We start from the raw sequence: 25,364 nt of genomic DNA, 5'->3' as shown, positions 1-25,364 counted from the left end.
TCAGGACAAACAGAAGAAATAAAATAAATTTATATTTGACACCATCTTAATTTGTTTATTTCAGAATTAGTGTGTATTTAATAATTACCAATCTGTAGGGTTTAGTTACAGACTGATTTCAGCAACATGTTTTGAAATGCAGACTTATTCAGAAGTTCACAGAAGTGGTGTTCTGCCACATTATACGATGTGGGTAGCAAGTCAGACCTGTTTTTAGAGGCATATCTCGAATAAAAATGGGATGATGAAGTTGAGAGCAGGAAGACATTCATTCAGAAAGGTGTTCCTTCTTTTAGCTCCAGTTGTTCTAATATTCAAAACACCCAAGTCATTGACAATGGAGGTCACTGGATCTAATCTGCTATCAAAGCAGGACCAACAAGTTAGAATATGTTTTTATGATTATTAAAAGCCATCTCCTGCTGAGTTTCACAAGCATCCAAGGAGAGAAGTTATCCCACAGATCCTTCACAAATTATTCCACAGATTCACTGGGAAACTTATTCCAGTGCACAAAAATAAATAAATAAATAAATAAATAAAATTGAAAAAATAGTGTTTTAAAGTTTGTTTATATATGACAGTGATTTTGCAGCAGTTATTCTAAGACATCTGTTTATAGTATCTTAAGATTTCAAAAAGAAAAACAAGAAGAAATTATTAGGTAAATTTTCCATCATTCTCTTAAATAAATTGAATTGAATTTTTGAGCATGAAGGAAGTAAGAGGTGATGTTTCTGAATACTGAAGCCAGCAAAATTCTTTGAGTGTGAGTGAGCATGGATTACACCAGATATTACTTCTGTCTGTTCCTCTTAAAGAATGTTTATGTGTACGTAAGAATAATGAAGATTCTTTTGTTTTTCTGTTTTTTGTTGTTGTTGTTGTTGTTGTTGTTTCTATTGTAGGCAAGTGTTTCCAAATGGGCTTCCTGAAGAATACTCTCTAGTTGCTACATTCCGGGTACGACGAAGTACCAAGAAAGAGCGTTGGTATATATGGCAAATCTTAAATCAGCGTGATACTCCTGAGGTTAGAATTGTCTCTGATTTATTTATTTATTGTAGGTTTATTTTTTCCCCATGTAATATGGCAAATATAACTTACTAGATGTTTTACCATTGAATTTAGCTATAGTTTACAAAGAATAGAAAGACTACTTTGAAATAGTTGATAATTTATTGTAGAAATGACAAAAAATTAAGGAAATTTATTCAGTTAAGACTGCAGACTAGGGTAGGAGGCATGCTTGATTTACAGATCATATTTTTACGAAGTTGCATAAAAGGAAACTTCATATTTCCTTCTCAATTTATTTAATATATGTATTTTTATTATATATAGTTTTAAATGTGTTTAACTCCTAACTTTCAAATTCATCTTGCTTTCAGATCTCTGTGCTCCTGGATGGTTCGAAAAAGGTTGTGGAGTATATGACCAAATCTGCTCAGGGGAATATACTACATTACACTTTTAAGAGTCGAGAAATTTATCCATTGTTCGATCGGCAGTGGCATAAACTTGGTATTAGCGTGCAGTCGGGGATCATTTCCCTGTATTTGGATTGTAATTTAATTGAGAGAAAGCAGACTGATGAAAAATTCACCATTGACTTTCAGGGAAGGACTCTGATTGCTTCTCGCGCTGCAGATGATAAGCCTGTGGATGTGAGTAGTATGAAAGAAAAACTCAGAAATTCAAGTCATGTTTTATCCATACTTTTACTGAAACAATCATGAAGAATGTGTGTGTGGGGGGGGAAGGATTCAAAACAGGTTATTAATTTTCAGTGGGAATTCTTAATTTACAGTCCTTAGGTCTTTTTTTTCTAAATAGTATTTAATTGTATCTGCTAACACAAAACTGAGGAAATGTCTGAAGGTGCATTTCCTGCAGCCTTTGCTACAAGTAACTGACTGCAGGTGCAGCTGGCAGTTGTAGAGTAGTCCCTCTCCTCCACCCCTTCCTATCAAAGACAGTGGACATGGTCTGCAGAGGGAAATGCAGATGCAAGGAAAGTAAGTTGTTATGGAATATTCTTGAAGAAAGCAAGCTGTTGCCTCATCTGCAGAAAAATGGGGCAATGCAGAATTAATATTATGGGCTTTGTTCTGTTTCATAAATATTCTCCTGTTTCCTTGAATAGAGAGATCAGAGCAAGCTATTGGGAAGTTCCAGGAAATGACTGTTTGAAGTATACTGACATCCCATTACCAGGATTCAAGCAGCTGGCTTGAAGTTTATAGTGGTCAATTGAATGTTTCCGTTATATTATGTACATTATACAGTCTGGGATGGAAACAATACAGTGCAAATACAAACTAGCATTGTAAGGGGACTCAGTTCTGTGACGTGCTGATCACCTTTACCTGGACTCATCAGAGCTCAGGCCAAGCTTATATTACTTTTTATTTGGTAAACTTCAAACTTTTTTCCAAATGTATGTACCAATGTATGTACCATCCCCTTATTTCCAAGAAGAGCATAGGAAAAGAAACAAATGCTTTTTAGTTTGTGTTATTTAATGGCATTGGTTGGATAATCCCAAGTAAAACTTGGCAGTAGAGTTTTCTACACTTGTAGAAAAATACTTGCAGGACGAAATCTGATGAAGGCTGCAAAGCTGTACTGATAGTCATTCTTCTCAATGCCAAGTTGCAAGGGACAAAATAAGAGAACTGCAGAAGGAGATATATTCTAGCAAAACTATTCTCTGACTTTAGGCTTTTTCTAGACTTTCCTTATGGATATGTTGGTTCGGTCTCTAATATTTACAGACTCATGTAAAAGCTTGACAGTGCAAGATTAACCACTTAAAATTATACACTGTTCATCCACTGTGAATTTGTAAAACAGAAATCGTATGCTCAGAATCTCTTCTCTTAGCATGGCTTAGTAGGCCCAGGAATGGTCTGTCCGAAGTGATGGAAGTTTGGAACATATGACATAGAGCTTGTGAAACCTTTACATTGGTACACTCCTGAAAAGAACATTTGCAGAGAATGTCCATTGGGCTAAAATGCCCATGTAGTCATAGTAAGAGCAGCACAAAGGGTTGAAATTTACATGAAGAAAAATGAAATCTAAAGTGTGCTTCACTTGAAAGTAAGAGTCTGTGTAGTTTGTTACTTAAGTGAGGAATTAAGCATTTGTTGTGGGGTTTTTCAGTTTCTCCAGTGTTTCAGAAATATGCACTGTTTCAGAGAGAAAGTTCTTTCTGCAAATACTTGGAAATCGATGCCATAATGCATTTTTTATATTGTGTATTAATGTCCTCTCTCGTATTTATTAACAGATTGAACTTTACCGTATAACAGTTTATTGTAATCCAGAAGTTGCAACAGAAGACACGTGTTGTGAAATATCTGCAGACCTGGTAAGTTATTTGTTAAGCTAAAAATTATATTATAAAAGAAGATGTTTCTTTTACTAACGAGTTATAAAGAAATTTCAGCGGAGACATCCAATTCAAATGTTCAACCTCTAAAGATGAATCCTGTATCTGGAGTTGTGGTGCATTGTTTCTTGTCACCGAAGCAAATGGCTTAGTGGAACTTCAGTAAAATGCACTGGGTGCTGGTAGTACTTTTTAAATGCCACCCACTTAACACCATTGATTAGTGTTTAGTTAGAAAGTGAGGAAGTCTCAGAGAGCAGAAAACAAATTCACTGCCATCACCTTCACGTAATATAGACTACTTTAATAACTATTTTATCTGCTTTAGCATTATAACTGTTACAAAAGGAACCCATGAAGGATTCTGTGTGGCAGTGGAAGAGAAGAAAAACAGGATGGTGTTAAGGGTACATCCCTTATTTCAATATAATAACATGTGAAAATGAATGTTTTGTGATTGGCAAAAACTTCTTTATAGCTCATAATGGAAGATGTTCATTTAGCATATAGAAATGCTAGAAATTGTATATGTGATTGTTTTGCTAAATCAGGCCTGTTTGGAGAATGGGGGGTGGGGGTTGGGGGAGAAATTAAAATAAATCCCTCAGGAAAACAAAACAAAACAGAACACCAAACAGGTTAAAATATTGGTTTGTTAGTTATGAACAGTCTCTAAGAAAAATCTTCTCTGAAACCATGAGCACTACGATCATCACTCATTGAGAATACTTTGTGGGAGCTGACAACTCATTGGGGATCAGAAGCATAAAAGAGACTGAATCTAAATTATCAAAGGAAATCTTAATTGTAAATAACTTCTTGTTAAAATATACTTCAAAATATGTTCCTGGTCGTAGCACAGGCTTTCTTTTGATTTTCTAAGCTCACAGCTAATTGAAATGAAGAATTTTTTTTCTGTAAGTTTCACTTTTTACACGAAAAAAAAAATAAATGCTGTTATGACACAGAAACAGAAAAGAAAAAAATAAACTCTAACTCCACATGAATGCAAAAAGATCAAGGATATGCTTTATTGATGGCACCCTAAATGTTCTTTCAGCAATGAGGATAAAAGAACTTTGGTTCAATTGCATATCTTATATTGAAGGTATAAAAGTAATGGAGTACTTGTTAATGACTTTTAGACTGAATTCAGCATCTCATTTTTTTATTCTTTTTCATTACCTCCCTTAGCAATCATAAGAGCTAAATTTTCAGTAATTTAGGGAAAGGAATTATTCCTTAATCACAAATTTCTACTCTAAAAAGTAAGTCACGTCAGAATTTCTCTGACAAGAAGGCTCACAGGAGACTTTATTGTGTCTTAATGAGAGCCTCTGAGTATTTTTTCCCCTCATCTTTTGCTTTCACTTTTTATAGTTCCTGGAGGTTTTCTTCCTATGTCTAGCTCTTTAGGAAGAAAGAACTGGGACAGTCAGTTCTGTTTTAGCCAGTACTGTTTTCAGTACAGAAAGATCATAATGTATAGGTTTCATTTTGCTGCAGCTTTTTCCTTTGTTTGGCAGTTGTGGCTTTTCTGAGCATGGTATGTGCAGTAAAATTAAAACAGAATGGAAGTTAAATAGCATTTGGCTGGTATTTATCTATTAAAAAAGTGGACCCCAAATCAGACAAATCTTGCTTTTATTTTAGTGCCCACATGAGGACGGATCACTTGCTACTACTTCATCACCAGTGTCTGTTCATGCCAGCAAAATATACACTCTTCAAGGAAAACAGCAAGAATCTGGAGACAGATGCCACTGCTTTCCAACTAAAGTATGACATTCTTGTGTTGCTTTTAAATTCATTATTCTACATTATTCTGCTAGATACTTTAAAAAATAATAATTAAAAAAAATAGGAAGCACTTGAGTTTATTTCTGTAGTTATGAAAAAATGTTACAATCTTAGACTACTATAATGCATGTGTATGCTTGTATTTTACAGTTAAGAAACAGTACATTTTAGATTTAATTTTAAAATTACAGTTTCAGGGGGCTCTATGATTTTTGGATTGAACACAAACAAAAGCAAGGATCAATAGTAAAAATGAGAATTACTACTGATATTTTATTAGGGTAAATATACTGTAAACATTTTTAATTCAGAATAGGTTGCTTTTTACATACTGGTTGTTTTAAATACTTCTCCTGTATGTGGTGCTATACTTATTCCAACCCATTTGTTTTGTTAGACTTTTGTAATTATGACAAAGTATTCAAATCAGTTATGTATTTTGGATACTCTTCTTTGTTGATTATTTTTGTTTTGTTTTGTTTTCTTTTAAAATCAGGGAGAAGCAGGACTACCAGGAGTTGCCGGTTTGCCAGGCCAGAAAGGGCATAAAGGTGAAAAGGTAAGTAATGAATGCATTCTATACTTCTGTGGCTTTCTTTCTCTTTATTGGACAGAAACTTTGCCAATTTAGTTATTCCTTAAAGGTATCTATTTTATAGAGGTTAAATGCTTCATCAGTTGGTACCTGGTTCTAAGTGTGTCCTCTCTACCACACAGCTCAGATCTGTGCCGCACTGAGGTCCACTCTCACTCAAGAACTTCAGGGAACACAGTACCCATGAAACAAACACACATAAAACACTGATAGTATATTTTCTTCCTCTTACTCTTATCCAAACATGGAGAAGTCATGTATGTTGTTCACAACATGGATTTCCCTATAGTATGTATGCATTTGTATAGCATTGCCAGTGGCCAGAATCCTATGCAGTGGATTATCATTCCAGTGATTAGTAGGAGGCTGAGAATTCAACTAATATGACCTCAGCAGTGTGTTCTTTGGCATCACTCTTAATCACTGAAACTTTCTTAATTGTAAAGAGAGAGGAAGCTGACATTGACAAACTCTATAGCAGTCCAGTTGATACACATTCCTTGGACATATTCCTTATTTTTGCTCTGTATGCTTACTGTGACATTCTTGTTCTATTTAGCTTGAAGGTTTCCTAGTAATGAAAGTCAGTCTACCATATAGTTTTCTATTTATACTCCATTGCCTAAAATTGTTTGAAATGTTTTGGATGGGAAATGTCTGGAAATGTGTTTTTATTGCACTAACAGAAGTGCCAGCTTGAATAAACTGCTGCAAGTCAGCAAGAAATAGAAGCAATACTGCAAGAGCGTTAATCTAGCTGTTAGGAAGGAGTTGTCCTACCCACCATCCTGCATTACAGCATGCTGTTTAATATTTGATCTGAAATGACTTGTGAAGACATCCAGCACTGTTCCTAAGACTGCAGTGCTTGGCTGAAACTGGTGCAGTTTAGAAGGGGCTTATCTGCAGAGAATTCCATGATAGTGTCTTCCCTTCCCAATTCTTTAATTCCCTTTCAGTACACATTTCAATTTTGTTACTACTTGTATATTTGAAGAAATTTAAAATATGTTTCTGAAACCTAGCTGAGCCTAGAAGGATTGTTGATAGCCTCCACACTTAAGCAAAAATTTTTGCTGATCCTAGTTCTCTGTACGTAGCACAATTATGTTAAAGCTAGCCAGTGTGGATATCTAAACCCACGTCGCATTGATTTGAAAAGCAATAAAACCTTTCAAATACTGTGCATCCATCACTGATAGCAAATTGCATTAGACCATGTCTGACATGTTTGGTAAGTATCAAGTACAAATTATTTATAAACTGATGTAAAACTGAAAACTGTTAAGTATGAGATTAATGAAAAATAAACTTTTCAAGATTTAAACAGACATGTTTTGTTTTTGTTTTTGTTTCTTTTTTGTTGGTGGTTTTTGTTTTTTAGTTTTTTTCAGTGGATTATTAAAAGTAAATTCAAATTAAATCAGTTTATCACCAGGCACTTGGATATTTCACTGAATCTGAGCCTGAGTGGGATTTGTGCATCCAGCAACTTTAGCTTATTAATTGTAAATTGATGTTTTGGCTAACAGAATCAGGAGATCAAAGTCAGAAGTAGTACAGTGAGTAGCTAGAAAGTGGCTTATTTTTAACCTGACTTATAACTGACCGGTACTTTCTACTTTCTAGCCTTAGTGCTTTTTTTGCTTTGGGGAGGGATGTGTTGGGTAAAAAAATCCTTTGATCTTATTCAAGAGGCATTATTATGTGCAGGAGAGTAACAAGTTGTGCTTAGATGGTTTGTAATGTGTTTCACATGAAATAAGAGCTTACTGAGGATTTTGATGGCCAGTTGGAAAGTGAAAGGGATTTCTCTAAATTTTCTGGTAGTTCTTCAGTCTTTGCTTCTCACTTTCTTCTTTTTTGCTTTTAGATCTTATTATTAACATCCAATCAAATATATTTAAATGTCCTTGTCATAACAGAATCCAAGTAAGAACAAGCCATTGATGGAATCTCTTGATCAGCCGAGCAGTTCTTGCTCTTTTATTTTATCTCATTCCAATTTTTCAATCATCATAATAATGTGTTTTTGGTTGGTTTTTTTTTTGTTTTGTTTTTTGTTTTTTTGTTTTTTTTGTTTTTGTTTTTGTTTTTTTGCTGTGGTGGGAATTATAAGCAAGTTTCTACAAACTCAGACTGGTATTAGGCTATATTCAAGCCCCACCTCAAATTGGTCTTTGGTCTACCATAATTGTTTCTTCAGATAAGACTCTGTTTTGCCTGTATCTAGTTTGTCTAGGACAAAACATGATATCTGACAAGTCATGTTTAGGCATTTTGAATTTCATTATTATCCTACATTCCCATACACTTAACAAATTTTGTCTAATACATTTGAACGAGTCAGGTATGAAGACTAATGTATGTTTATTAAGTAGAATAGGCATTTATGCATGTACTTATGCACCTTAGCATGTTACAAGCTACTTATAGGAGCATCACTGATCAAAATTATTCCACTTGTTTAAAAGACTGTCCTATTTAAATCTCACCTTTCATTGTGGCTTCATTCTGACTAATCTGTTGGTCGACAACACTGCCCACAACAGAGGAGTTAGAACTAGATGGTCTTTAAGGTCCTTTTCAACCCAAGGCTATGACATTATGAATCATTGGGACATCATGAGAACAGTTTTCACTCAACTGTACAAATATTCCCATTGGCTTTGAAAAGGTGCATCTGAGGTGAAGGAACTGCTCTATTTAAATCTGTCTTTCCTTCTGATAGATCAGACTGTTTGGTACCATGCCACTTACTTTGTATTAAAAACAAACAACAAAACCCACGAAAACAAAACAAAAAACCCTCAAAGAAGGTAGAGTAGTTCCTCCCACTTTATTTCCTGTGCAAGCTTGAATTTAACAACGTTTGCTCCGCAGGACTTTACTTGCCTGTAGATCTGTATTTCCCAGCTATCATCAGCAGGGGACAAGCTCCTGATCTTTAATGTCTGAATAATTAAGACGTAGAAAGTCATGAGGACCAACTTAGCTGTTTATCAAAACAGCTTTAAAACACATTATTTCAGCTTTTTCCTTCAGGTGAAAACTGAGAGGCAGCATTTTTCAATTGTACTGCTTAGGTAATCCTTGAACAGTATTCTCTATTACTCTCACGGTGGCTTAATTCTCAGCACAGTGTATTTCACAAGTCTGAAGTGCTTACAAGTCAGATGGAACTGTTCTGTGATTTAATACATTATGATATATGTTTTGTAGAGGTAAGCTTCCTCTGCTGCTGAGCCAAGTGAGAAATAAACCATATTTTCTGTTCATTTTTTTTCTGCTACTGTAGCATGGTGCAGAGCTACTTAAAAATATATTCATTGCTAGTGAAAGTCACTGAATCATGATGTCAAGGTTCTGTTTTGTCCTCTATATGAAGAAAATCTTCAGGGAGGTGGAATATGGATGGTAGTAATTGAAATAATTGTATAGAATATACATACATTTTTCTCTTTTGAGTAGGCTATGGAATTAGTTGTATATTAAGTAATCTTTGCCTCCACCCCCAGAAGATTTTAAATAGAAACCCAAAGAGAATTAAATTTTTGATTGTAATAATAACCCATTCCAAGCTGTGTTAATAGGTCATTGGTTAATGCTGTAAGTATATTAGGGAGCAAAAAAATCAGAGGCAGAGTGCTTTCAAACATCAAAGGGCCAATTGATGCACACATATTGCTGTTGAAGTGTGGTTCACTAATTTATATTTTAATTAAAGAAAAAGGTATTTTAAATGCTATTTGGGGCTTGATATAAATAGTTTTATGCACTAAATTTATGCATACTAAAATAATTGTAATAGAATTGTAATTGTAATTGTAATAGATCAGAAAAAAGAACTTTTGGAGAACAAATAAGGCATCTTACTCTTCTTTCTGCCTGCTTTCTTTACTACTTTTCCTTTCTTCAGTCTCTGTCACTCCTCACAACCCAGTTTTATCTACTTCCATCTAAGGCAAATTTGTTGCACTGCTTCAGTATTATTCATTTCTGATCAGATTTTCATTGCAGAGACTATTGACAGATTCAGGAAGCTCGAGGCTAAAATGCATGAAAAAGAAAAATTTCTTGGGGAAAATATGACTGTCTGTCAATGGCAACAAAGTGAACTTCCCAAAGTCAGAGTACTTAGTTTTAATCTTGTAATGGGCAGAAGAAAATACACCACACCCACAGACAGTAGAATCTTTTGGCAGTCCCACTTAATGTTTTAACTGTCTAATAGTCAAAATTATCTAACTGTCAATAGTCAATATTATCTAACTGACATGAAAATTTTCTTAGGAAAATGTCTTAAATATCTTATCTCTCTTATCTTTGTTATTGTGTACATCATTCCAATATTCATCTGATTAGAATTAAGGATGGCAGTTCAAGTCTTCCTTGAGGGATGTGGAGAAGTGGTAATAAGTACTCAGCACTCTGAGGTGCTCGGAGAGTTGAGGGCTGTCATTTCCTCCCCAGAGCTGAAGCTAAAGCAGAACAGCAGCAGTCAGTGGGCCCCATTGCAGGCGATAACCGGCAAACCAGGGCTTAAGATTCACTGCCAGGTCAACACAGAGCCAGGCATTCCTATGAGGAATCTAGCTTCTACATCAGTGTCATATCCCTGATGCCACAGAAATATTCCCAGTTCATTCACAGAATTATTGAGGTTAGAAAGGACCTTAGGACAACACCTCTGCTCAAGCTACTCTTAGGGATTAATTTTCTTTCTCATCTATGCCAGCATCTGAATTCAGGCTGATTCTACACATCAACAAAAAGTTCCTATGTTGGCACTTTCCTAGTCCCAGTACTTCTGTAACAATTTATAATCATGAGAACTGTTTATCTGTCTGCGCAACTAAATTTTAATACTTTCTGTTTTATGTAATTTCCTACAGGGACCACCTCTGACATTAGTTACACAGGTGGCAGATATAGTACAAAGGTTTCATTCTTTACGTTACACCCTTTGCCTTTCTCTTTATCACTTTTGGAAGTCACTGTCGACAGTATACTGCCTCCTGGTAACAAGTCTCTTGGATGTGCCAATATTCTTTCTCAATAATAATGCACATTTTCTTATCTGGATATTTCTGATTCTACTGGCATGCAGTCTTTATGCATAGATGAAATCCAGGAAAGCTAATTGTCCTTATCAAGTCTTATAAAACTTTGTCGAAGTCTTTTGAGAACTCATATAGGCTCTTCAGGTAATCTGAACTAATATGGATTTTTTTGTTGACAAGAGCAATACTGTGCCATTATGTGCTCTAGGCCATGTTTGTGTCACTTTCCATTAATTAAATGCAATTTCTTTTATTTTAGTATTAAAATCACAACCTGGTTAGATCAGAACACTGCTGAGAATATTTTCCTCCTTTCAGTGTTTCTTGTGGACTTTATTTTCTAGATTCAGTATCAAAGTGTCACGTTAATCCCACAATGTAAATGTATTTGAAATTATTTGGTGTCTTAAATTACAAATGTATATGTTTAAATAAAATACTGTCTTAAAGCTTTTTGGTTTTTATGTGAGAAAGGGAAAGGACCAAAGAAAATCTGTTAATTAAATTACCTCTGTAATTCTCTCTATTACTCCACATTACTCTCTATTACATCCACATAGTAACATATGACTGTATTTTCTGTTTGCTGCTAGCTTATTATTTTGAGTTCTACAATGTAGTTTGAGTTCTACAATGGAAACACTGAATAATGGCTGAATGGCAGAAAGATGTAAAGGTCAAGAGCTCGTGAAACTCTGACTCATCAATGTAATAAAATAATCGCAATTTTAGTACTGCAGATGGCCTCAGATGTACCGAATTAATTCTGCTTCAGATAGACAGCTGACTGGTATCATTGGAAAGAGACTCCAATCTTGGCTTGGCTTATCTTTATGGAAGACTAACAGAAACATTTGTGTGTGTGTTGAGATGAGACTGCTGAATTTCCACTATTCACTAGTCAAAAGTATAGTAGCCATCCTATTGTTTGTAAGGTATTACATTCTGGAAAACATGCTTTGGCTTAAATATTTTATTCACTAAGTAACTTGTGCTCTCTTGAAAAGAATTTTCAATGCTACTCTTAGCAGAAATTCTGAGCAGTAGACTTTCAGCTCACTGTACGATCCTTGAATTATTATGCAGAGAGTACTTTGTAATCTATCATACCAGCATTACACTATTAGTTTGCATGACTACCAGCCTGTATTTCTGTTAATTTTGGTAGTTCTAAGCTAATGTAAAATTTTGTTCTTTCTTAATAGTTTAATTACATAAACTTATAAAGCTTAATTGCAGTGTGTTGGTGTGCTCTTGCTAAGCCATAAAAAGAGATTTATTTAAGGATAGGTGTAGGCGTGGTAGTCTGAAACCATGTTTTTAATTCTTGTTTCTATACCTTTGGGATTTGTTATATGAGAAAGAAATGCATGTTTACTTTTCCAAAAGACTTCAACATCTGCAGAAGCAAAAGATCAGTCTATCATGGAAAAACAGGCCAAAAGCTCTTAGAAATGCATTTGCCCCTTTTTTTAAATTGTTGTTCTGCTGTGTGAACTCTTCTGTTGGCAGTACAATGTGCAGTATGTGATCTTTAAACTCACTGAACACAAGCATGAAACATTAGAGTGTGCTTATTAAAACCATGGTTATAAGATAGAGGCATGTCTTAATAATCTAATTTACCATGGATAATAATTGTCTTCAAGGCAAGGAATATATTTGAACTTAATGAAACAGAAATGTAAACACAGTGTGGTGAACTATACGTCTAAAGTCTTCCAGCCGTGTGTCAGGCTGTGTAATTTTTGCCTACACAGTATATAAAAATACACTACTGAATGTTCTGGTCTCTTAAAATACTTGGAAGTGGCTTCAGGGAACAGAGTGTGAATAGATAAGGCAGTCACTCTGTGGTGATAAGCCAAACTAAAGACCAGTTCTGCTCCTAGTATGACTCACTACTAACATGATAGCAACATACACATTCAAAACCTTGTTCTACTTTTGAGACAGAATGATTTAGCATGCCTATATTAGGGACCAGACCAATATTTGGGAAGAAAAAAAAAAAATAGGAAGTGTGAAAAATAGCGCATATGCTTCTCCGTAACATGACTCCTCCTGATCAGTGCCTTCAAATCAGACACTGGAGTGGTGCTCTTCACCAGGTTCAGCTGTTATAAACAGGACTTTTCAGTTGGGCTTTGCAGATGTAGTTTCTTTATGGTGGTTTCTGTAAATGGATTTTTGAAATTTAAAATGGAGGGTAAGGAATATAGAGAAATGTTATGGGTAGTTGAGAAGTAACGAAAATCTAGTTCAGTCTAGTTCTGGGGCCCCAACACAAGAAGGTCATGGAGCTGTTGGAACGGATCCAGAGGAGGGCCATGAGGATGATCAGAGGGTTGGAGTACCTTCCCTGTGAGGACAGGCTGAGAGAGCTGGTGCCAGGGGAGCCTTATAGCAGCCTTCCAATAATTGAAGGGGATCTATGGAAAAGCTGGGGAAGGGTTTTTTATAAGGGCAGGCTGTGACAGTACCAAGACAAGAGGAAATGTTTTTAAAATGGAAGAGGGTAGATTTAGACTAGATATCAGGGAGAAATTCTTTTCTGTGAGGGTGGTGAGACATTGGAACAGATTGCCCAGTGAGGCTGTGAATGCCCCCTCCCTAGAACCATTCAAGGCTAGGCAGGATGGGACTTTGCACAGAGCATGAGAGGGAGCTCAGCTCTTCAAAGTATGCTGTGCTGAGTCAGCAGCTGCTGAGGGCAGCCTGAAGGGAATGGTGAGGAAAACAAGTACTGTAAATTCTCCTTTTAACATGAAGTAAGCATTTAATAATGGCTGGTCTGGGATGCAACAAACACTGTTGCATGCTTTTTTGGTTTTCCTCCAGTCTTAATATTCAGTTCTTAACTTCAGAAAGGTTAAAATCCATCATTTTGGAAGAGAAGTACTACATTTACACTGAAAAGATGAATGTGCTTATAGTGTTCTCTCTTTGAGACTTTCAGGTTTTTGTTTTTAGTGGTTCTTTCTTTTGTGTCTGCATTGTGGTGTTTTTAATCTTTACAACAGTCGTTGTTCTAACAGTGAGTTCTAAGGTACCTAGCTGATTTAATCTACTATGCCTACATTAATTAAAAATCACTTTAAACCTAATGGAGAGACATAGGTTATCAGGTAAGAAACAGTTGAGCACTTTACACAGTGATGATCTCACAAAAAAAATTTGGCCATCTGGATGGGAATCTGCTCACCTTGCTCTCAGAAAAGAGACCAGTCTGCTGGGACATGGTTCACTTGTGAGTTTTGGGACAACTGTGAATCTCATAACAATGAAAGCAGTCACACAGGTTGAACATAACCACAGGCTGCAAAGAACACAAGATATGTCTGCTGTGGTCCAAAGTCTTTCCGCTGGACTGCTGAGTTAAGAATCCCCTGTATTTGTATCCTGTTTGTAAAGATATGATAAACTGATGTTTGTTGCTAAGGGAAGTTTGTTTATTGATTACATTGAGGAATTTATTCTTATATAAGTAAGCTTCTGCTCATGCTGAATATCGGGATTACAAGTTCCTAGGATCTCACTTTTTAAAAAGTTTCAACATTTTGTCAGTGTAGGTGTTATGGGACTTTAATACTCAGCAGGAATTTCCAGGCTTTCAGTTTTGAATTTGAGCACCCAAATTACTTCTGTACCCTTTCATAAGAAGCAGTTATTTGTGTAATTATGGCTCTTGTCCTTCTTCATGTACACCTTTAACTCCAAGAACAATTTAATATTAATTGTTTTTAAATCAGTGACATTCCTTTGGTCAAGACCTGGCTTACTGCAAAAAACAACTGTAGTGTTTTCTGTTCACTAGAGAATCGCCATTACTTGGTACAGATAAACAAAGCTTACCTTTTTTTTTTGAGAATGAAAAACTGTAGGGTTTCATTGCTCTCTCTGTCATCCTCTATTGCCCACCTGATTTTGATTTTAAACTTTGTAGCCCTTATTCTTGACATTATTGAGCAAAATTTATTTGTTCAGTGTTTGCTTCAATCATTTTTAAGATTCTTTGTCCGGTTTGCAGCTGCTGGAACATTCCGCACCTCTACTGATCAGTCCAGAGAGTCTCTTAAAACTAATATTTTCTAACAGATTGCTTATGGTTGAGGTTTTGGTTTCTTTGAGGGAGTGACAGGGAAGGAGAAGGTGACTGAGTTCAAAGTGCCTTTTAGAAATATTGTGTGCATGTGACTTTTAGATCAAATAACTCTGTATTTCCTTGTCCTTTCTCAGAGTTGAATGCACTTAACCCAGTGAATTTGTGCCTGCCTTGTGTAACTCTGTTGTCGCAATGAATTCCCTTGAAATCACCAGAGTTGGTTTTTTTTTTTTTCCTAGAAGCACACGTTTGCAAGTATTTATCTTAATTGACATTGTAATTATTTTAAAATGTACCTATTTTTTCTGATTTTAATGTTACATGTACAGCATCTTCCTCCGCAGTCATTATATTTCTAAGTATGACATTATATGTCTGCAGTGGTAGGAGGTACTTCTCTGTTGAATAAGATATGACCTAAGCAGTTGATGGTCTTTAAAATTTCTAACTGAATAATTTATTTTGTAGGGTGAGATGGGTGCAAAAGGACAGGATGGTGCTGCTGGTCTTCCTGGTGAAAAGGTATGTTTTTGTGCGTAAACACACAATTTGACTCACTGGGAAGCACTCACTGTGACAGTGGCTCATCTGTAATTAATCACAGATGAGTGAGGACAGAACATTTCTCTTGTTAGAGATCTAATTTCTGTCTTGTATGCTGCTGTATTTCTGTTTTACACTGATAAAACAGCTCTAGCTAATAGTATTTTTTGCAGTCATGCTCATTTTTCTTCTAGAAAATGGGAAGGGGAATATATACAGCTAAGAGAAAGCCTATCCAGATGTCAGAACAGGAAAGAGATGTTCTCTTATACCCAGCATGCTGAAAGGTGGAGAAGACAGGCCATCTTGGCTAGATATCTGTGAAAACGCACAGCCCACAGCAGGTAGTGATACCAGAAGCTGAACTTCCTTATAGCTGCCCCATAGTGGGGGTGTTTTCTTCCTTTCTGGGTGTCACGGGGGACATCTGACCTAACCTGGTCTCCAAGTCTTGCTGCTGCTTTTCTCAGATAAGCCTGTCCTGAACTTTTCTTAACACATCAGTCTTGGAGAGGATGCAGATTAAAGCAGACGATCTGCTACCCATGCTCCCTGACAATTTGTTAAACTGTGAAGGCTGTGGATGCCCAGAAAAGAGCTCTTGTGCTCTCAACAGGCCACTTGATAAGGCTTTGAGATAAAGACCACTGACCTCTAAGCAGAGACTTAGGAGTAGCTGTGGCTAAAAAAGCATATCAGCCTGCCTGCATATTCAAGAGAGTAAGATTCACTTCAGAATGTTAGACATTCACTTTATCTGATTTAAGGCATTTATACAGATTTAAGAACAAGTCCACTAGACTAACATCCCATCATCATGTCAGCCCTCAAGAACACTAAGGAAACAGTGTGTTGCTGGAGATGGTAATGATTTGCCCACTTGTGATTTTGTCGTTGTTTTTGTTCCAGTTATTAACTGGAAGCCACTTTATATATTAATGAGTGAAGTTTTCCGGAAACGTGTTTCAGTTTATTGCTCTGGTGGTGGCTTTGTGTTTGTTTTGTTTTGTTTTGTTTGCTTGTTGGTTTTCCAGTGGTATCAAACATCTTGATTAGCCTTCATCCCTCACTTGTGTCAATGTCATCATGCACTTCAAGTTTCTGTGCTTTCAGTGCTATGAACATATATTCCTCTTTAAGGCAGCTGCCACTATGATAAGTACAGTATTTCAATAATGCTCTTAATTTGGTTCATTTAGCCGTTACCCAGATTTCTAAGCACCGAAACAATTAAGAGTTTCACCTCAACTGTGAGGTTTTGAATCTGTTAATGATAAGATATAGAATTATGAAACTCTTTCACTTTTTCTTTCAATTTTTTTAAACTTCATTGTTATTAAAAAATGAGAGCTAGATATATGATATTAGAAAAGAATATGAATTAGCATCAGCAGCAAATTCATTATTTTAAGTAGAAAAAGGTTGCAAAGATCTTCAAAAGACATTGCAGTGTTGAGGAAGTGAGTCATAAATTAGCATGTAGAACTCAGTGAAATTAATAGTTAAGTGATGGGGAGGAAAAACAAGCCAAAATTTATGTATTTCATATTGGACGCTGGATTGGCTTTTATTGGTCATGAAAGTGATCTTGAAATTAGAGGTCAATGAAAACATGCTCTCACTGTTAAGTCCTAGTCAAATAAACAAATGGAATTTAGTAAAGATTAGGAAGAGAGAGAGGAACAAAAAAAGCCATCTTAAATTCACTGCTATTAATAAAATCATGTACATAAATCTGTGCATGCATTTCTGGTTCCCTCATTTAGAGGTGGATTTAGTAGCATTTAGGAGGCATCAACAGTGATTAACAGCATTGGGCATCTTCCAGTTAAGGCATGAGATTGATGACTTCATTTGAAAAAGGCCCCATTGAGGTGAAAACTGTTGCATTCTATGCTCTGTAAAATTATGGGTGGAACAGAAAAGGGTTGTTTTTTTTTCATCCTCTTTCAGCATGAGAACTAGAACATTAAATTATTTGGTAGCAAGTTTGGAACGGATAGAAAGGGATTCTTCATATAACATGATTAAAGTTAAAGCAGGACTGAAATTATTTGAAAGTCAATTAAAGTTGGTAAAAAAAATATCCCCAGAGGGTGTCAAAAAGACACCACTACTCTGAAAGTTCTAGGCTCAAAATTGCTGAAGACTGGGAAACTCCCTGGAGAAGTCTCAATGATTACCATTTTGTTATACTTTTCTGTAGGCTTCTGTTGTCGCCACAATTGTAGACACATACTTGAACAGAGAAACTTTTGATTTGATCCAGCTAGACAGCTTTTATTTTACTGTGCTCCCACATGTGAGCTAGTGGGATGGGATATTATAAAACAGTAGATTGATTGTGATTGATATGTAATGAAGTTGTGTTTTTCCTCGTCTCTGTCTGTTGCTCCTTCTTTGATGGTGTCTTTCCTTAAAATTACCAAGCAACATTGCTTTTGCAGTACAAGTTATTGCTATGTTTTAACCTGGCAGGCACTTGATCACCACAAAGTCATTCTCTGACTTCTGCCTCCTAGTGAGATGGGAGACAGAATTGGGGGGAAAAAATAACAAAGTAGAGCTCATGGGCTGAGATTAAAACTGTTTACTAAGACAGAAAAGGAAGGGAAAAAATAATAGTGATGGTAATAGTAATATGCTTGTACAAAACAAGTGATGCGCAGTGCAATTGCACATCTCCTGACAGCTGATCCCCAGCTAGTCCCTTAGCAGTAGCTACCTGCCCAGCCAACTCCCCACAGCTTTTCAAGTTTTTTCACGTGAAGTCATATGGAATATCCCTTTGTCCACCTTAGGTCATCTGTCTGGGTTCTGCCCCCTCTCACCTCCTTGTGCATACTCATCTCCTTTCACTGGAAGGACAGTAAAAAGGGGCTGAGAGGCTGAAGCAACCTTGGCTCTGTGAAGCCACTGCTCAGCAGCAACTAACACACTGATGTGTTAGCAACTTTTGTTCTTTTACTAAAGTCAAAACATAGCATCATACCAGACACTGTGAAGAAAAATCAACTCTGTCCCAGCTGAAATCAGAACAGTTATTATTGCAGTTTCCATGGTTAATACTGTTTGGGTGTTTTGTTTTCTTTCTTTTTTAGCACCTTATAGAGTCACTGTCAGGCCAAATCCAAAAACTCCTGTTAGTTTACATAAGGCTCTGCACTGGGGTTGCGTTTAATGTGGAGACAGTGTACTTTTCCTCAACAGTATGACTCTTTGAATCCAGATTACAGTAAAGCCGTGCTGTTGTTGCAAGTCAAAAATGAACTTCTGTGGAATCTGAAACTGGCAAGGCCAAAAACTGTTTGAAAAATATATTTAGTTTGTACTTGCATGGCTAGATGAAAAACTGAGATACAGATGCCCAGGTTGTGTTAGTCTGAGTTGTGATCTCTGCACAGAGTAATACAGTATGTTATTATTAGCTCCTTCCTGGAGGTAGAATCACTTTATTTTCCTGGCATTGTGGCTGATGTTAACACACTCTCTCAGCTGGTGTACTAAGGGCTTTTTGAGTTTATGTCTGTTATTTTTGAGCTCCTTTTTTTCTTGGATGTTCTGGATTCTAGAAATATATGTAGACTCAAAAACACCTAAACAAAGTAAAGGAAGAAAAATCCTCTGAGATTTCTGTACAAAGGCATCTCCTATATTTCTGTAAGTGGAGGTGCAGATTTTAGAATGCTAAAGGAACATTCTCAGGAATTAGCACTGTTTATCCTTTTCATATGCCCCTCAGTATGTGTTTTCTGTTGACAGAGGTGTGATTTTGTTTGACTGTAACCATTTTTATGTTTCAGGGAAAAAAAATGAATGATATGACTGTTTTATATGTAAATGCTGTTTGATGCTTCAGAGAGAAAATGGCACTCAGAACTATCTGTTGCAATATTGCATTGTTCATACTTCTTTCCCTCATGAAAGGTTCGGAGGATAAATACGTGGCAGATCTTAATTTTGCTGCTTAATTCGTGTGTACTATTTTGATAATTTACCTTAGACTGAGATAAGCTGGAAAGTCTGTTTTGCTAGAAATGATTAGCTCTAACCCACCTATCATGGTAGCAGTGTCTAAAGTTAGAATAATCCAGTGTACTTTATTACCTGCTAGGGAAATGCTTCATGGTCACATACAGAACTTTAAAAAATCTACATTTGCTGATTTTCTGGGCAAGTCTGCAAATCTTGCTTTGTGTACATGACCTGTACTTTAAAGGCTCTAAGGCGTGAAAATAGACTCATGTATCTTCAGTCTCTCTTCAAATGCCATGTTTGACTTTCTGTCATTTGCAAAACAGGTTATAGCTAACAGTAATTTGCAGGTGGCCCTTCAGACAAAAAAAAACCAATTTCCTGTTTCCCTGAATGCTGCAGTGGTTTTTCAGCAGTTGGACTGGGTAATAATTGCAGACCTAAATGGCATAGACTGCTGAGAGGTCCTGCCATTTGAGAGGTTGGACCTGCTGGGGGATAGTGCAGAGAAGTTTAAGTCTCTGTGACTTCAGGGTGGGATAAGAATAACATTAACACCTCTTTTCTGAAGAAAACAGATGTCTGTTCAGGCAGTTCTGCAGTATTGCTGCTTTTCTACTGCAATTTTTTGTAAGCTGACAAATTGAAAAGCAGGTTCCCCCTTGGCTGACAGCATCCCACACCACAACATGCCTGTCATGTCACCTACTTTCAGGGTAGAAACAGTCAGTCTGACAGGAATGATGCCTAGCCTAGAGACTCAAGGATCAAATGCAGTCCCTGAGGAGCCCTACCTCAGGCTCCCAGAGTCACAACACAATAGATCACAGACAACGTCACAAATACATCTCACTCTTTGATGTGAAACTCCGTCATTTCTTCTTCCCTGTCCTTTTTTATGAAACTTTCCTAAGATATATTCTTGAAATAGCAGGTCTTACTTATTGAGGGCTACAGAAGGAATCCTTAAAAGTATCAGGGGAGAGAGTTCTGTGGTGTGAGTTTATAACCCTAAAAAGTAAGAGGGCAATAGTCCTCCTATGGAAAATGGCTTAATTTGTAGACTGCCAGAAGGTATGGAATACGTTTCTGTGATCCCTTCTTGCTGTCAGGACTGATTTGCTGCTTGGTCTTCTGGGGAAAATTCTTCAGCGGATCTGTCTGGTCATGATATATATAAAATATGATATATAAGAAGAAATGGATTGTAGTGGTAAATCAGATTCACTGTGTATGTGAGAGAGACTCTTATACCTTGCCTGGTTTGAAGATGTTCAACAAAGTCTACAAACACATGTCAAGGACGAAGTGTGTTAGAGTACTTTATTCTTTGGCAATTAGCAAGTGAAATTTTCTTTGGATATAGTTCTGAAGCTATTAAGTACAATTGGATTGCAGCCAGAGTGCTGGCTCCATGACCTGAGTGTAAATGTGCTGAAGTTAAATCTGTCCCTGTGAGGTGATTGGAGTGCTTTAAGATGTTGGATGACAATTGTTTATCTGATTCACATCAGGTTCTACAAATTAAGCAGTGCTGGTCTAGCAGTTAGACTAACCTCATTAAAACAAGAAGTTCGAGCTCTGCTGTTAAGAATGGTCCTTATGCACCACCTGTTTTTGCTGTGTGACACCACTGATGTAATCTGAGCAATGCTGATGTGTTCTGGAAAATACTCCCATTTAAAAAAAACAAACAAGACCCACTCATTATTTTCCTAGTGTTTGTGTCATACTGAAATTCTGAGAAAACTCTCCCATTGGTGAGACCCACAGGCTTCTTTCCTTCAGTGATGCTTTCTTATTACCTACAAACATATTGCATGTGGGCAGGATCTTTCCATAACATGTACTGGGGGATGGATAGAGATGGGCATAGTCAACTTCGCTGCAACACTTTTCTGTGTTGAAAAGAACAGGTTCAGTCTCTCTCCTCTTCCATTTCAGCAGATGAGCAGACTGCACTGAGCACATTGTGTGCTTAATCCTCCTTTTTTCTTCAGTCATACATTTCCAAATAGTCTGATAACTTAAAGAGGTGTACGCTTTGGACCATGATTGTCAGATGAAATATTCAAGCCTTAAAAGAAATTAATAATAATAAAAAAAAAGGCAGTGAAGCAAGCCTGAGGAAGAGATTGTCACCATGGAGTGTACTCTGAGACAGAGCACTTTGGGAAGTATGTATGTTATATAGCTCCAGCTAGGCAAAAAGCTCTTAGACTTCTGAGAAGTGCTGATGGCAGCATGTCACAAAGGATTTAAGCTGCTGAAGATGAGTAATTGGCTTTATTCTTGACCATTCCATATTTGCCTGTCCATTTCTATTATGAAAAAACTTTTCCTTATTTCTCATGTTACATTATGAAGAATGTTTAAAACTAAAGTATACAAAAACATAATTCAGGGCATTCAGATGACTTAGCAAACCAAATATGTTTTTGCCTGCGCCCCTTTAGCCGAGTTCCTATAGTAATTGCTTTTTTTTTGTGTGTGTGTAGGTGTTGGTGATTACATACATATGTTTCTTAAACTACATTTTTTGAAATGCATGTGTCTCTACTCATTTTGAACACTTGACATTTCAATGGCTTATCTTTACTTTTGTGTTTGTTGCTATTAGAGTTGCTTGGTCTTGTTTGGTGTTTTTTTTGGTGTTGTTTTTTTACAGTATTTTTTCAATCTAGTTTATGAACAGACATTGTAAAATATTTAATATTTTAAGTCAGCTCTTCAAAATAGCTGGTTTTGCACACTAAGCCTGCAGAATAAGTGAAATATTCAATATGCCGTGCCTTTGCTTCTGTGCTGTGTGGGTACTCCCATAGTATACTAGTAAAATAAACAGTTTAGACAGACTAAAAGGAGAAAGAAATGCTTATATGAATAAAAACATTGTTTATCATCACACAACCTAAATTTATATTCAGTCAGACCACAGAAAAGAACTAGAAGTACATTTCAGGAGCTCTACAAACTGTATAAGTAAGAGTCATGAAGATGAGATTTGATTCACATGAAACAGTGCAGTAGGTATCTACCAAATAATTGTTGCTTTTTTTTTTTTCTTTTTTCTTTTTTCTTTTTTGTTTTAAGCTTATGTGTATTTATGATGATGACCAACAATAGTATACAAACTTTCATGTTTTATGACCTAGAAGACAACAGGACTAGAATATATAATGTTTGTGATTTTTTTTTCTCTTTTAATGGATTTGCATGTTTATAATTTCAGTTTTCTCAAGTTCACTAACAATGTGCTATCTTGAGTTTTATCTGACTCTGAAATGAAACACTGATCATTTCATTTTTGTAATGTTGTGGTTTTTTTGTTATCCTTTTGTAGTAATTGTTTGGACATCCTTTTGGAGCATATTAATAAAGGCATCATATGAAATGTGTCTTGTACACTGGACATTTGTTAAATGTACATCCAGATCAAATTGTGTCATCGTGAAGATCCATGTGACCATTGAACTCTCCCATTGTTCTGGCTAGATTCTGTCCAGAATTTTCCAAGGCTTTTGACTTTATAAAAGAGTCATGGATGTGATGCCTGTTTAGCATATGCTCCCAGAGCATCTCACTCATGCAAGCATGCAAATCTAAAGAGACACTAGTGTTGAGCATTCAGTAAAAAAAATCTTTTCCTTGCAGCTGTTTTGAAAGATGTCTAGACAAAGTGTCTTCCACAGTTCATGTGCTGCATAGATTCTTGACCAAGTTTAGGATATTTCCAAAGTAGCTCATGAGCATCCCTAAGAAAGCTTACAGAAATGGAGCACTAGACAGGCACTACTTAGAGACATCATACTCAATTTGAATCTCAGTTACTTGGTGTCATCTAATTTCTAAGCTCCTTTAGGTGCTGATCAGTTAATTTTTAGATCAGGTGTGGTGACAGATTTTACCACTTAGAAAGCCTTTGAAAAATCCCTCTACTACTTTACTCTGCAGTCTCCAACAGAGAGTGAAGAGTATTATAACTACTATAGAAAGCAGTTTTTGAAAACAGGAATGTTTTCAAAGTAGGAAAATCATGAGTTCTAATACATAAAGCTGAAACAACATTTAGATAGGAAACAGAATGGCAATTTCATAAAATGAGATAATGTGTAAATATTAAAGAAAATAGAAAAAAATAAACTTTATTAGCATTACATGAAAGCCTTGAGTTTTGAGAGCTGTTGGCCAGGCAAATGAATCTCATGTACTGCAACAAAAATTATATGTTCCTGTTGTGATTTCAGTGATATGTTTGTCTATATTTAATACACATCTGATTTTAAGATATGGATGTATGTGAAAAGAGTAGCTCTCAGCAGCTATCTGATGCATGAGCAGGCTCTCTAAAAACTCACACTTCTGACCATTATATTTTCCAGAATTTGTTTCATTGCTTCAGCATCTGTGTTCCTTGCTTGCCTGCTCGGCTCTCTTTTTAACATTACAAGGATGTGTTTTGAATAGCCTTTGATCATAAATTTGATTCCAGAGCGCTGTCTGCTGTGCTGACTGATTTTGCCTTATTAGGTGATTTTTGCAGTTCCCAGCTCCAGGAACTGTTGAGCTCCCTGGTTTTTCATTTGCCGCAGTTTAGAGGCAGCAGCACGGCCCGGTTTTCAGTGGAGGGTGCAGCTTTCCTGCTTACTCAGTTTCTGTTTCCATTCTGGATGGAGCAGTGCTAGAGACTGTACTCAGGTGTGCGCCCTTTGTGAGCACAAACTTCGTTTATCATTGAAAAATCAGTTCTTGAGAAGAAGGGTACTTGGTGGTTTATTAGCTAAGCCATGGCACTGTCTTCTGCCCTCTCATTTCTCTCAGAATCAGGCTGGTCTCAGTAGGACGAAAGTACAAACGTATTTTGGAAACCAAATGCTAATGCTTGCTATGCTCAGCATCAAAGCGATAGGCCCATGTCAGTGTGGTGAGATAAGGGGATAGGGTTGAGGGGGCCCTCTGGTATTTGAAGGGAAATGATTATAACCAGAGAAATGTGGCCAGCTGCATAGTCTCTGCATGCAGTGACTTCTATTGTTACATGAGGTGTGGCCAAAGAAACCAAAGGTCACCATCCATTTTGTAGGGGTCTGGGCTGCTGGGAGCAATAGGGCCCGTGGCATGCTGCCATGTAGAAGAGGCTTTTGTTAGTTTGTTACATAACGTGGAAGTAAAAAATAATGCAGTTACTAAATAATGTGGTGATTAAATACAGCTCTTTGTGCCTTAATCAGAGATTCATGAATACTGCAGCTTTGAGTCTGCTTGGCTCTGGTATTATTAACTGCATTTGAAAAGCCTGAGTCAGGGCCTTGTAGGCTTGAAATGGGGGGATGGTTTGAGGACTTTTCTCCCATTGTTTCTTAAATTATATTTAATGGGTTCTTTTTGTGAGGTTTGTGTAGCATACAGTGTTATATTTTCATGATTTGCTTTTCAATCAGATCACCATAGAAATTTGCAATTTTAAAACTGATATTGTTGTCTGTTTACATCTTATAAAAATGAAGAATTAAGACTGTAAGACAAATACCAGCTATTACAAGACTTGAACTCTCAAATGCTGGCAGCAGAGTATTGTAGGAGACTAATTGGGCAGGAAGGAATTTTCTCTCTGAACTGCAGTGCTGTACAACTTCTCTGACATGTGTTGCTTAGTTGTATTTATTTCCATTTGAGGAATTAGTGAAGTTCACCAAATATAACATTTTAAATTCAATTAATTATTGGTCTATATAAATTAGGACAACTTAGAAACAAATAACTTATGTTAATATAATTTATATATCAAAGTATAATCTCCCTGATTACCAACTGTTGTGCATTAAATTAAAAAAACATAACTAAAAATTGGTAACCTCGTGTAGTAGAAACTTTATATGTAGTATA

At 36.4% G+C, this 25,364-nt stretch overlaps 1 protein-coding gene across 8 annotated transcripts in view; it reads left to right on the top strand.

The window, feature by feature from the left end:
- Positions 1-25,364, top strand: part of COL19A1 (collagen type XIX alpha 1 chain) — a 170,820-nt gene that overhangs the window by 29,367 nt on the left and 116,089 nt on the right. For 6 of the 8 annotated variants that reach the window (XM_085541984.1, XM_015859135.3, XM_015859137.3 and 3 more), the window contains exons 5-10: positions 909-1,032; positions 1,392-1,667; positions 3,296-3,376; positions 5,051-5,176; positions 5,694-5,756; positions 15,429-15,482. In XM_085541984.1, coding sequence (XP_085398110.1) covers positions 909-1,032; positions 1,392-1,667; positions 3,296-3,376; positions 5,051-5,176; positions 5,694-5,756; positions 15,429-15,482 — 724 coding nt within the window. The remainder of the gene's footprint in view (positions 1-908; positions 1,033-1,391; positions 1,668-3,295; positions 3,377-5,050; positions 5,177-5,693; positions 5,757-15,428; positions 15,483-25,364) is intronic. The other 2 variants (XM_085541988.1, XM_085541987.1) reach the window with 1 other exon arrangement.

Source organism: Coturnix japonica, chromosome 3 (assembly GCF_054131305.1).
Source record: "Coturnix japonica strain WE chromosome 3, WE-NBRP24, whole genome shotgun sequence".
Classification (NCBI taxonomy): Eukaryota; Metazoa; Chordata; class Aves; order Galliformes; family Phasianidae; genus Coturnix; species Coturnix japonica.
The sequence above is the reverse complement of the archived record's forward strand: the minus strand, read 5'-3'. Positions and strand labels throughout refer to the sequence as shown.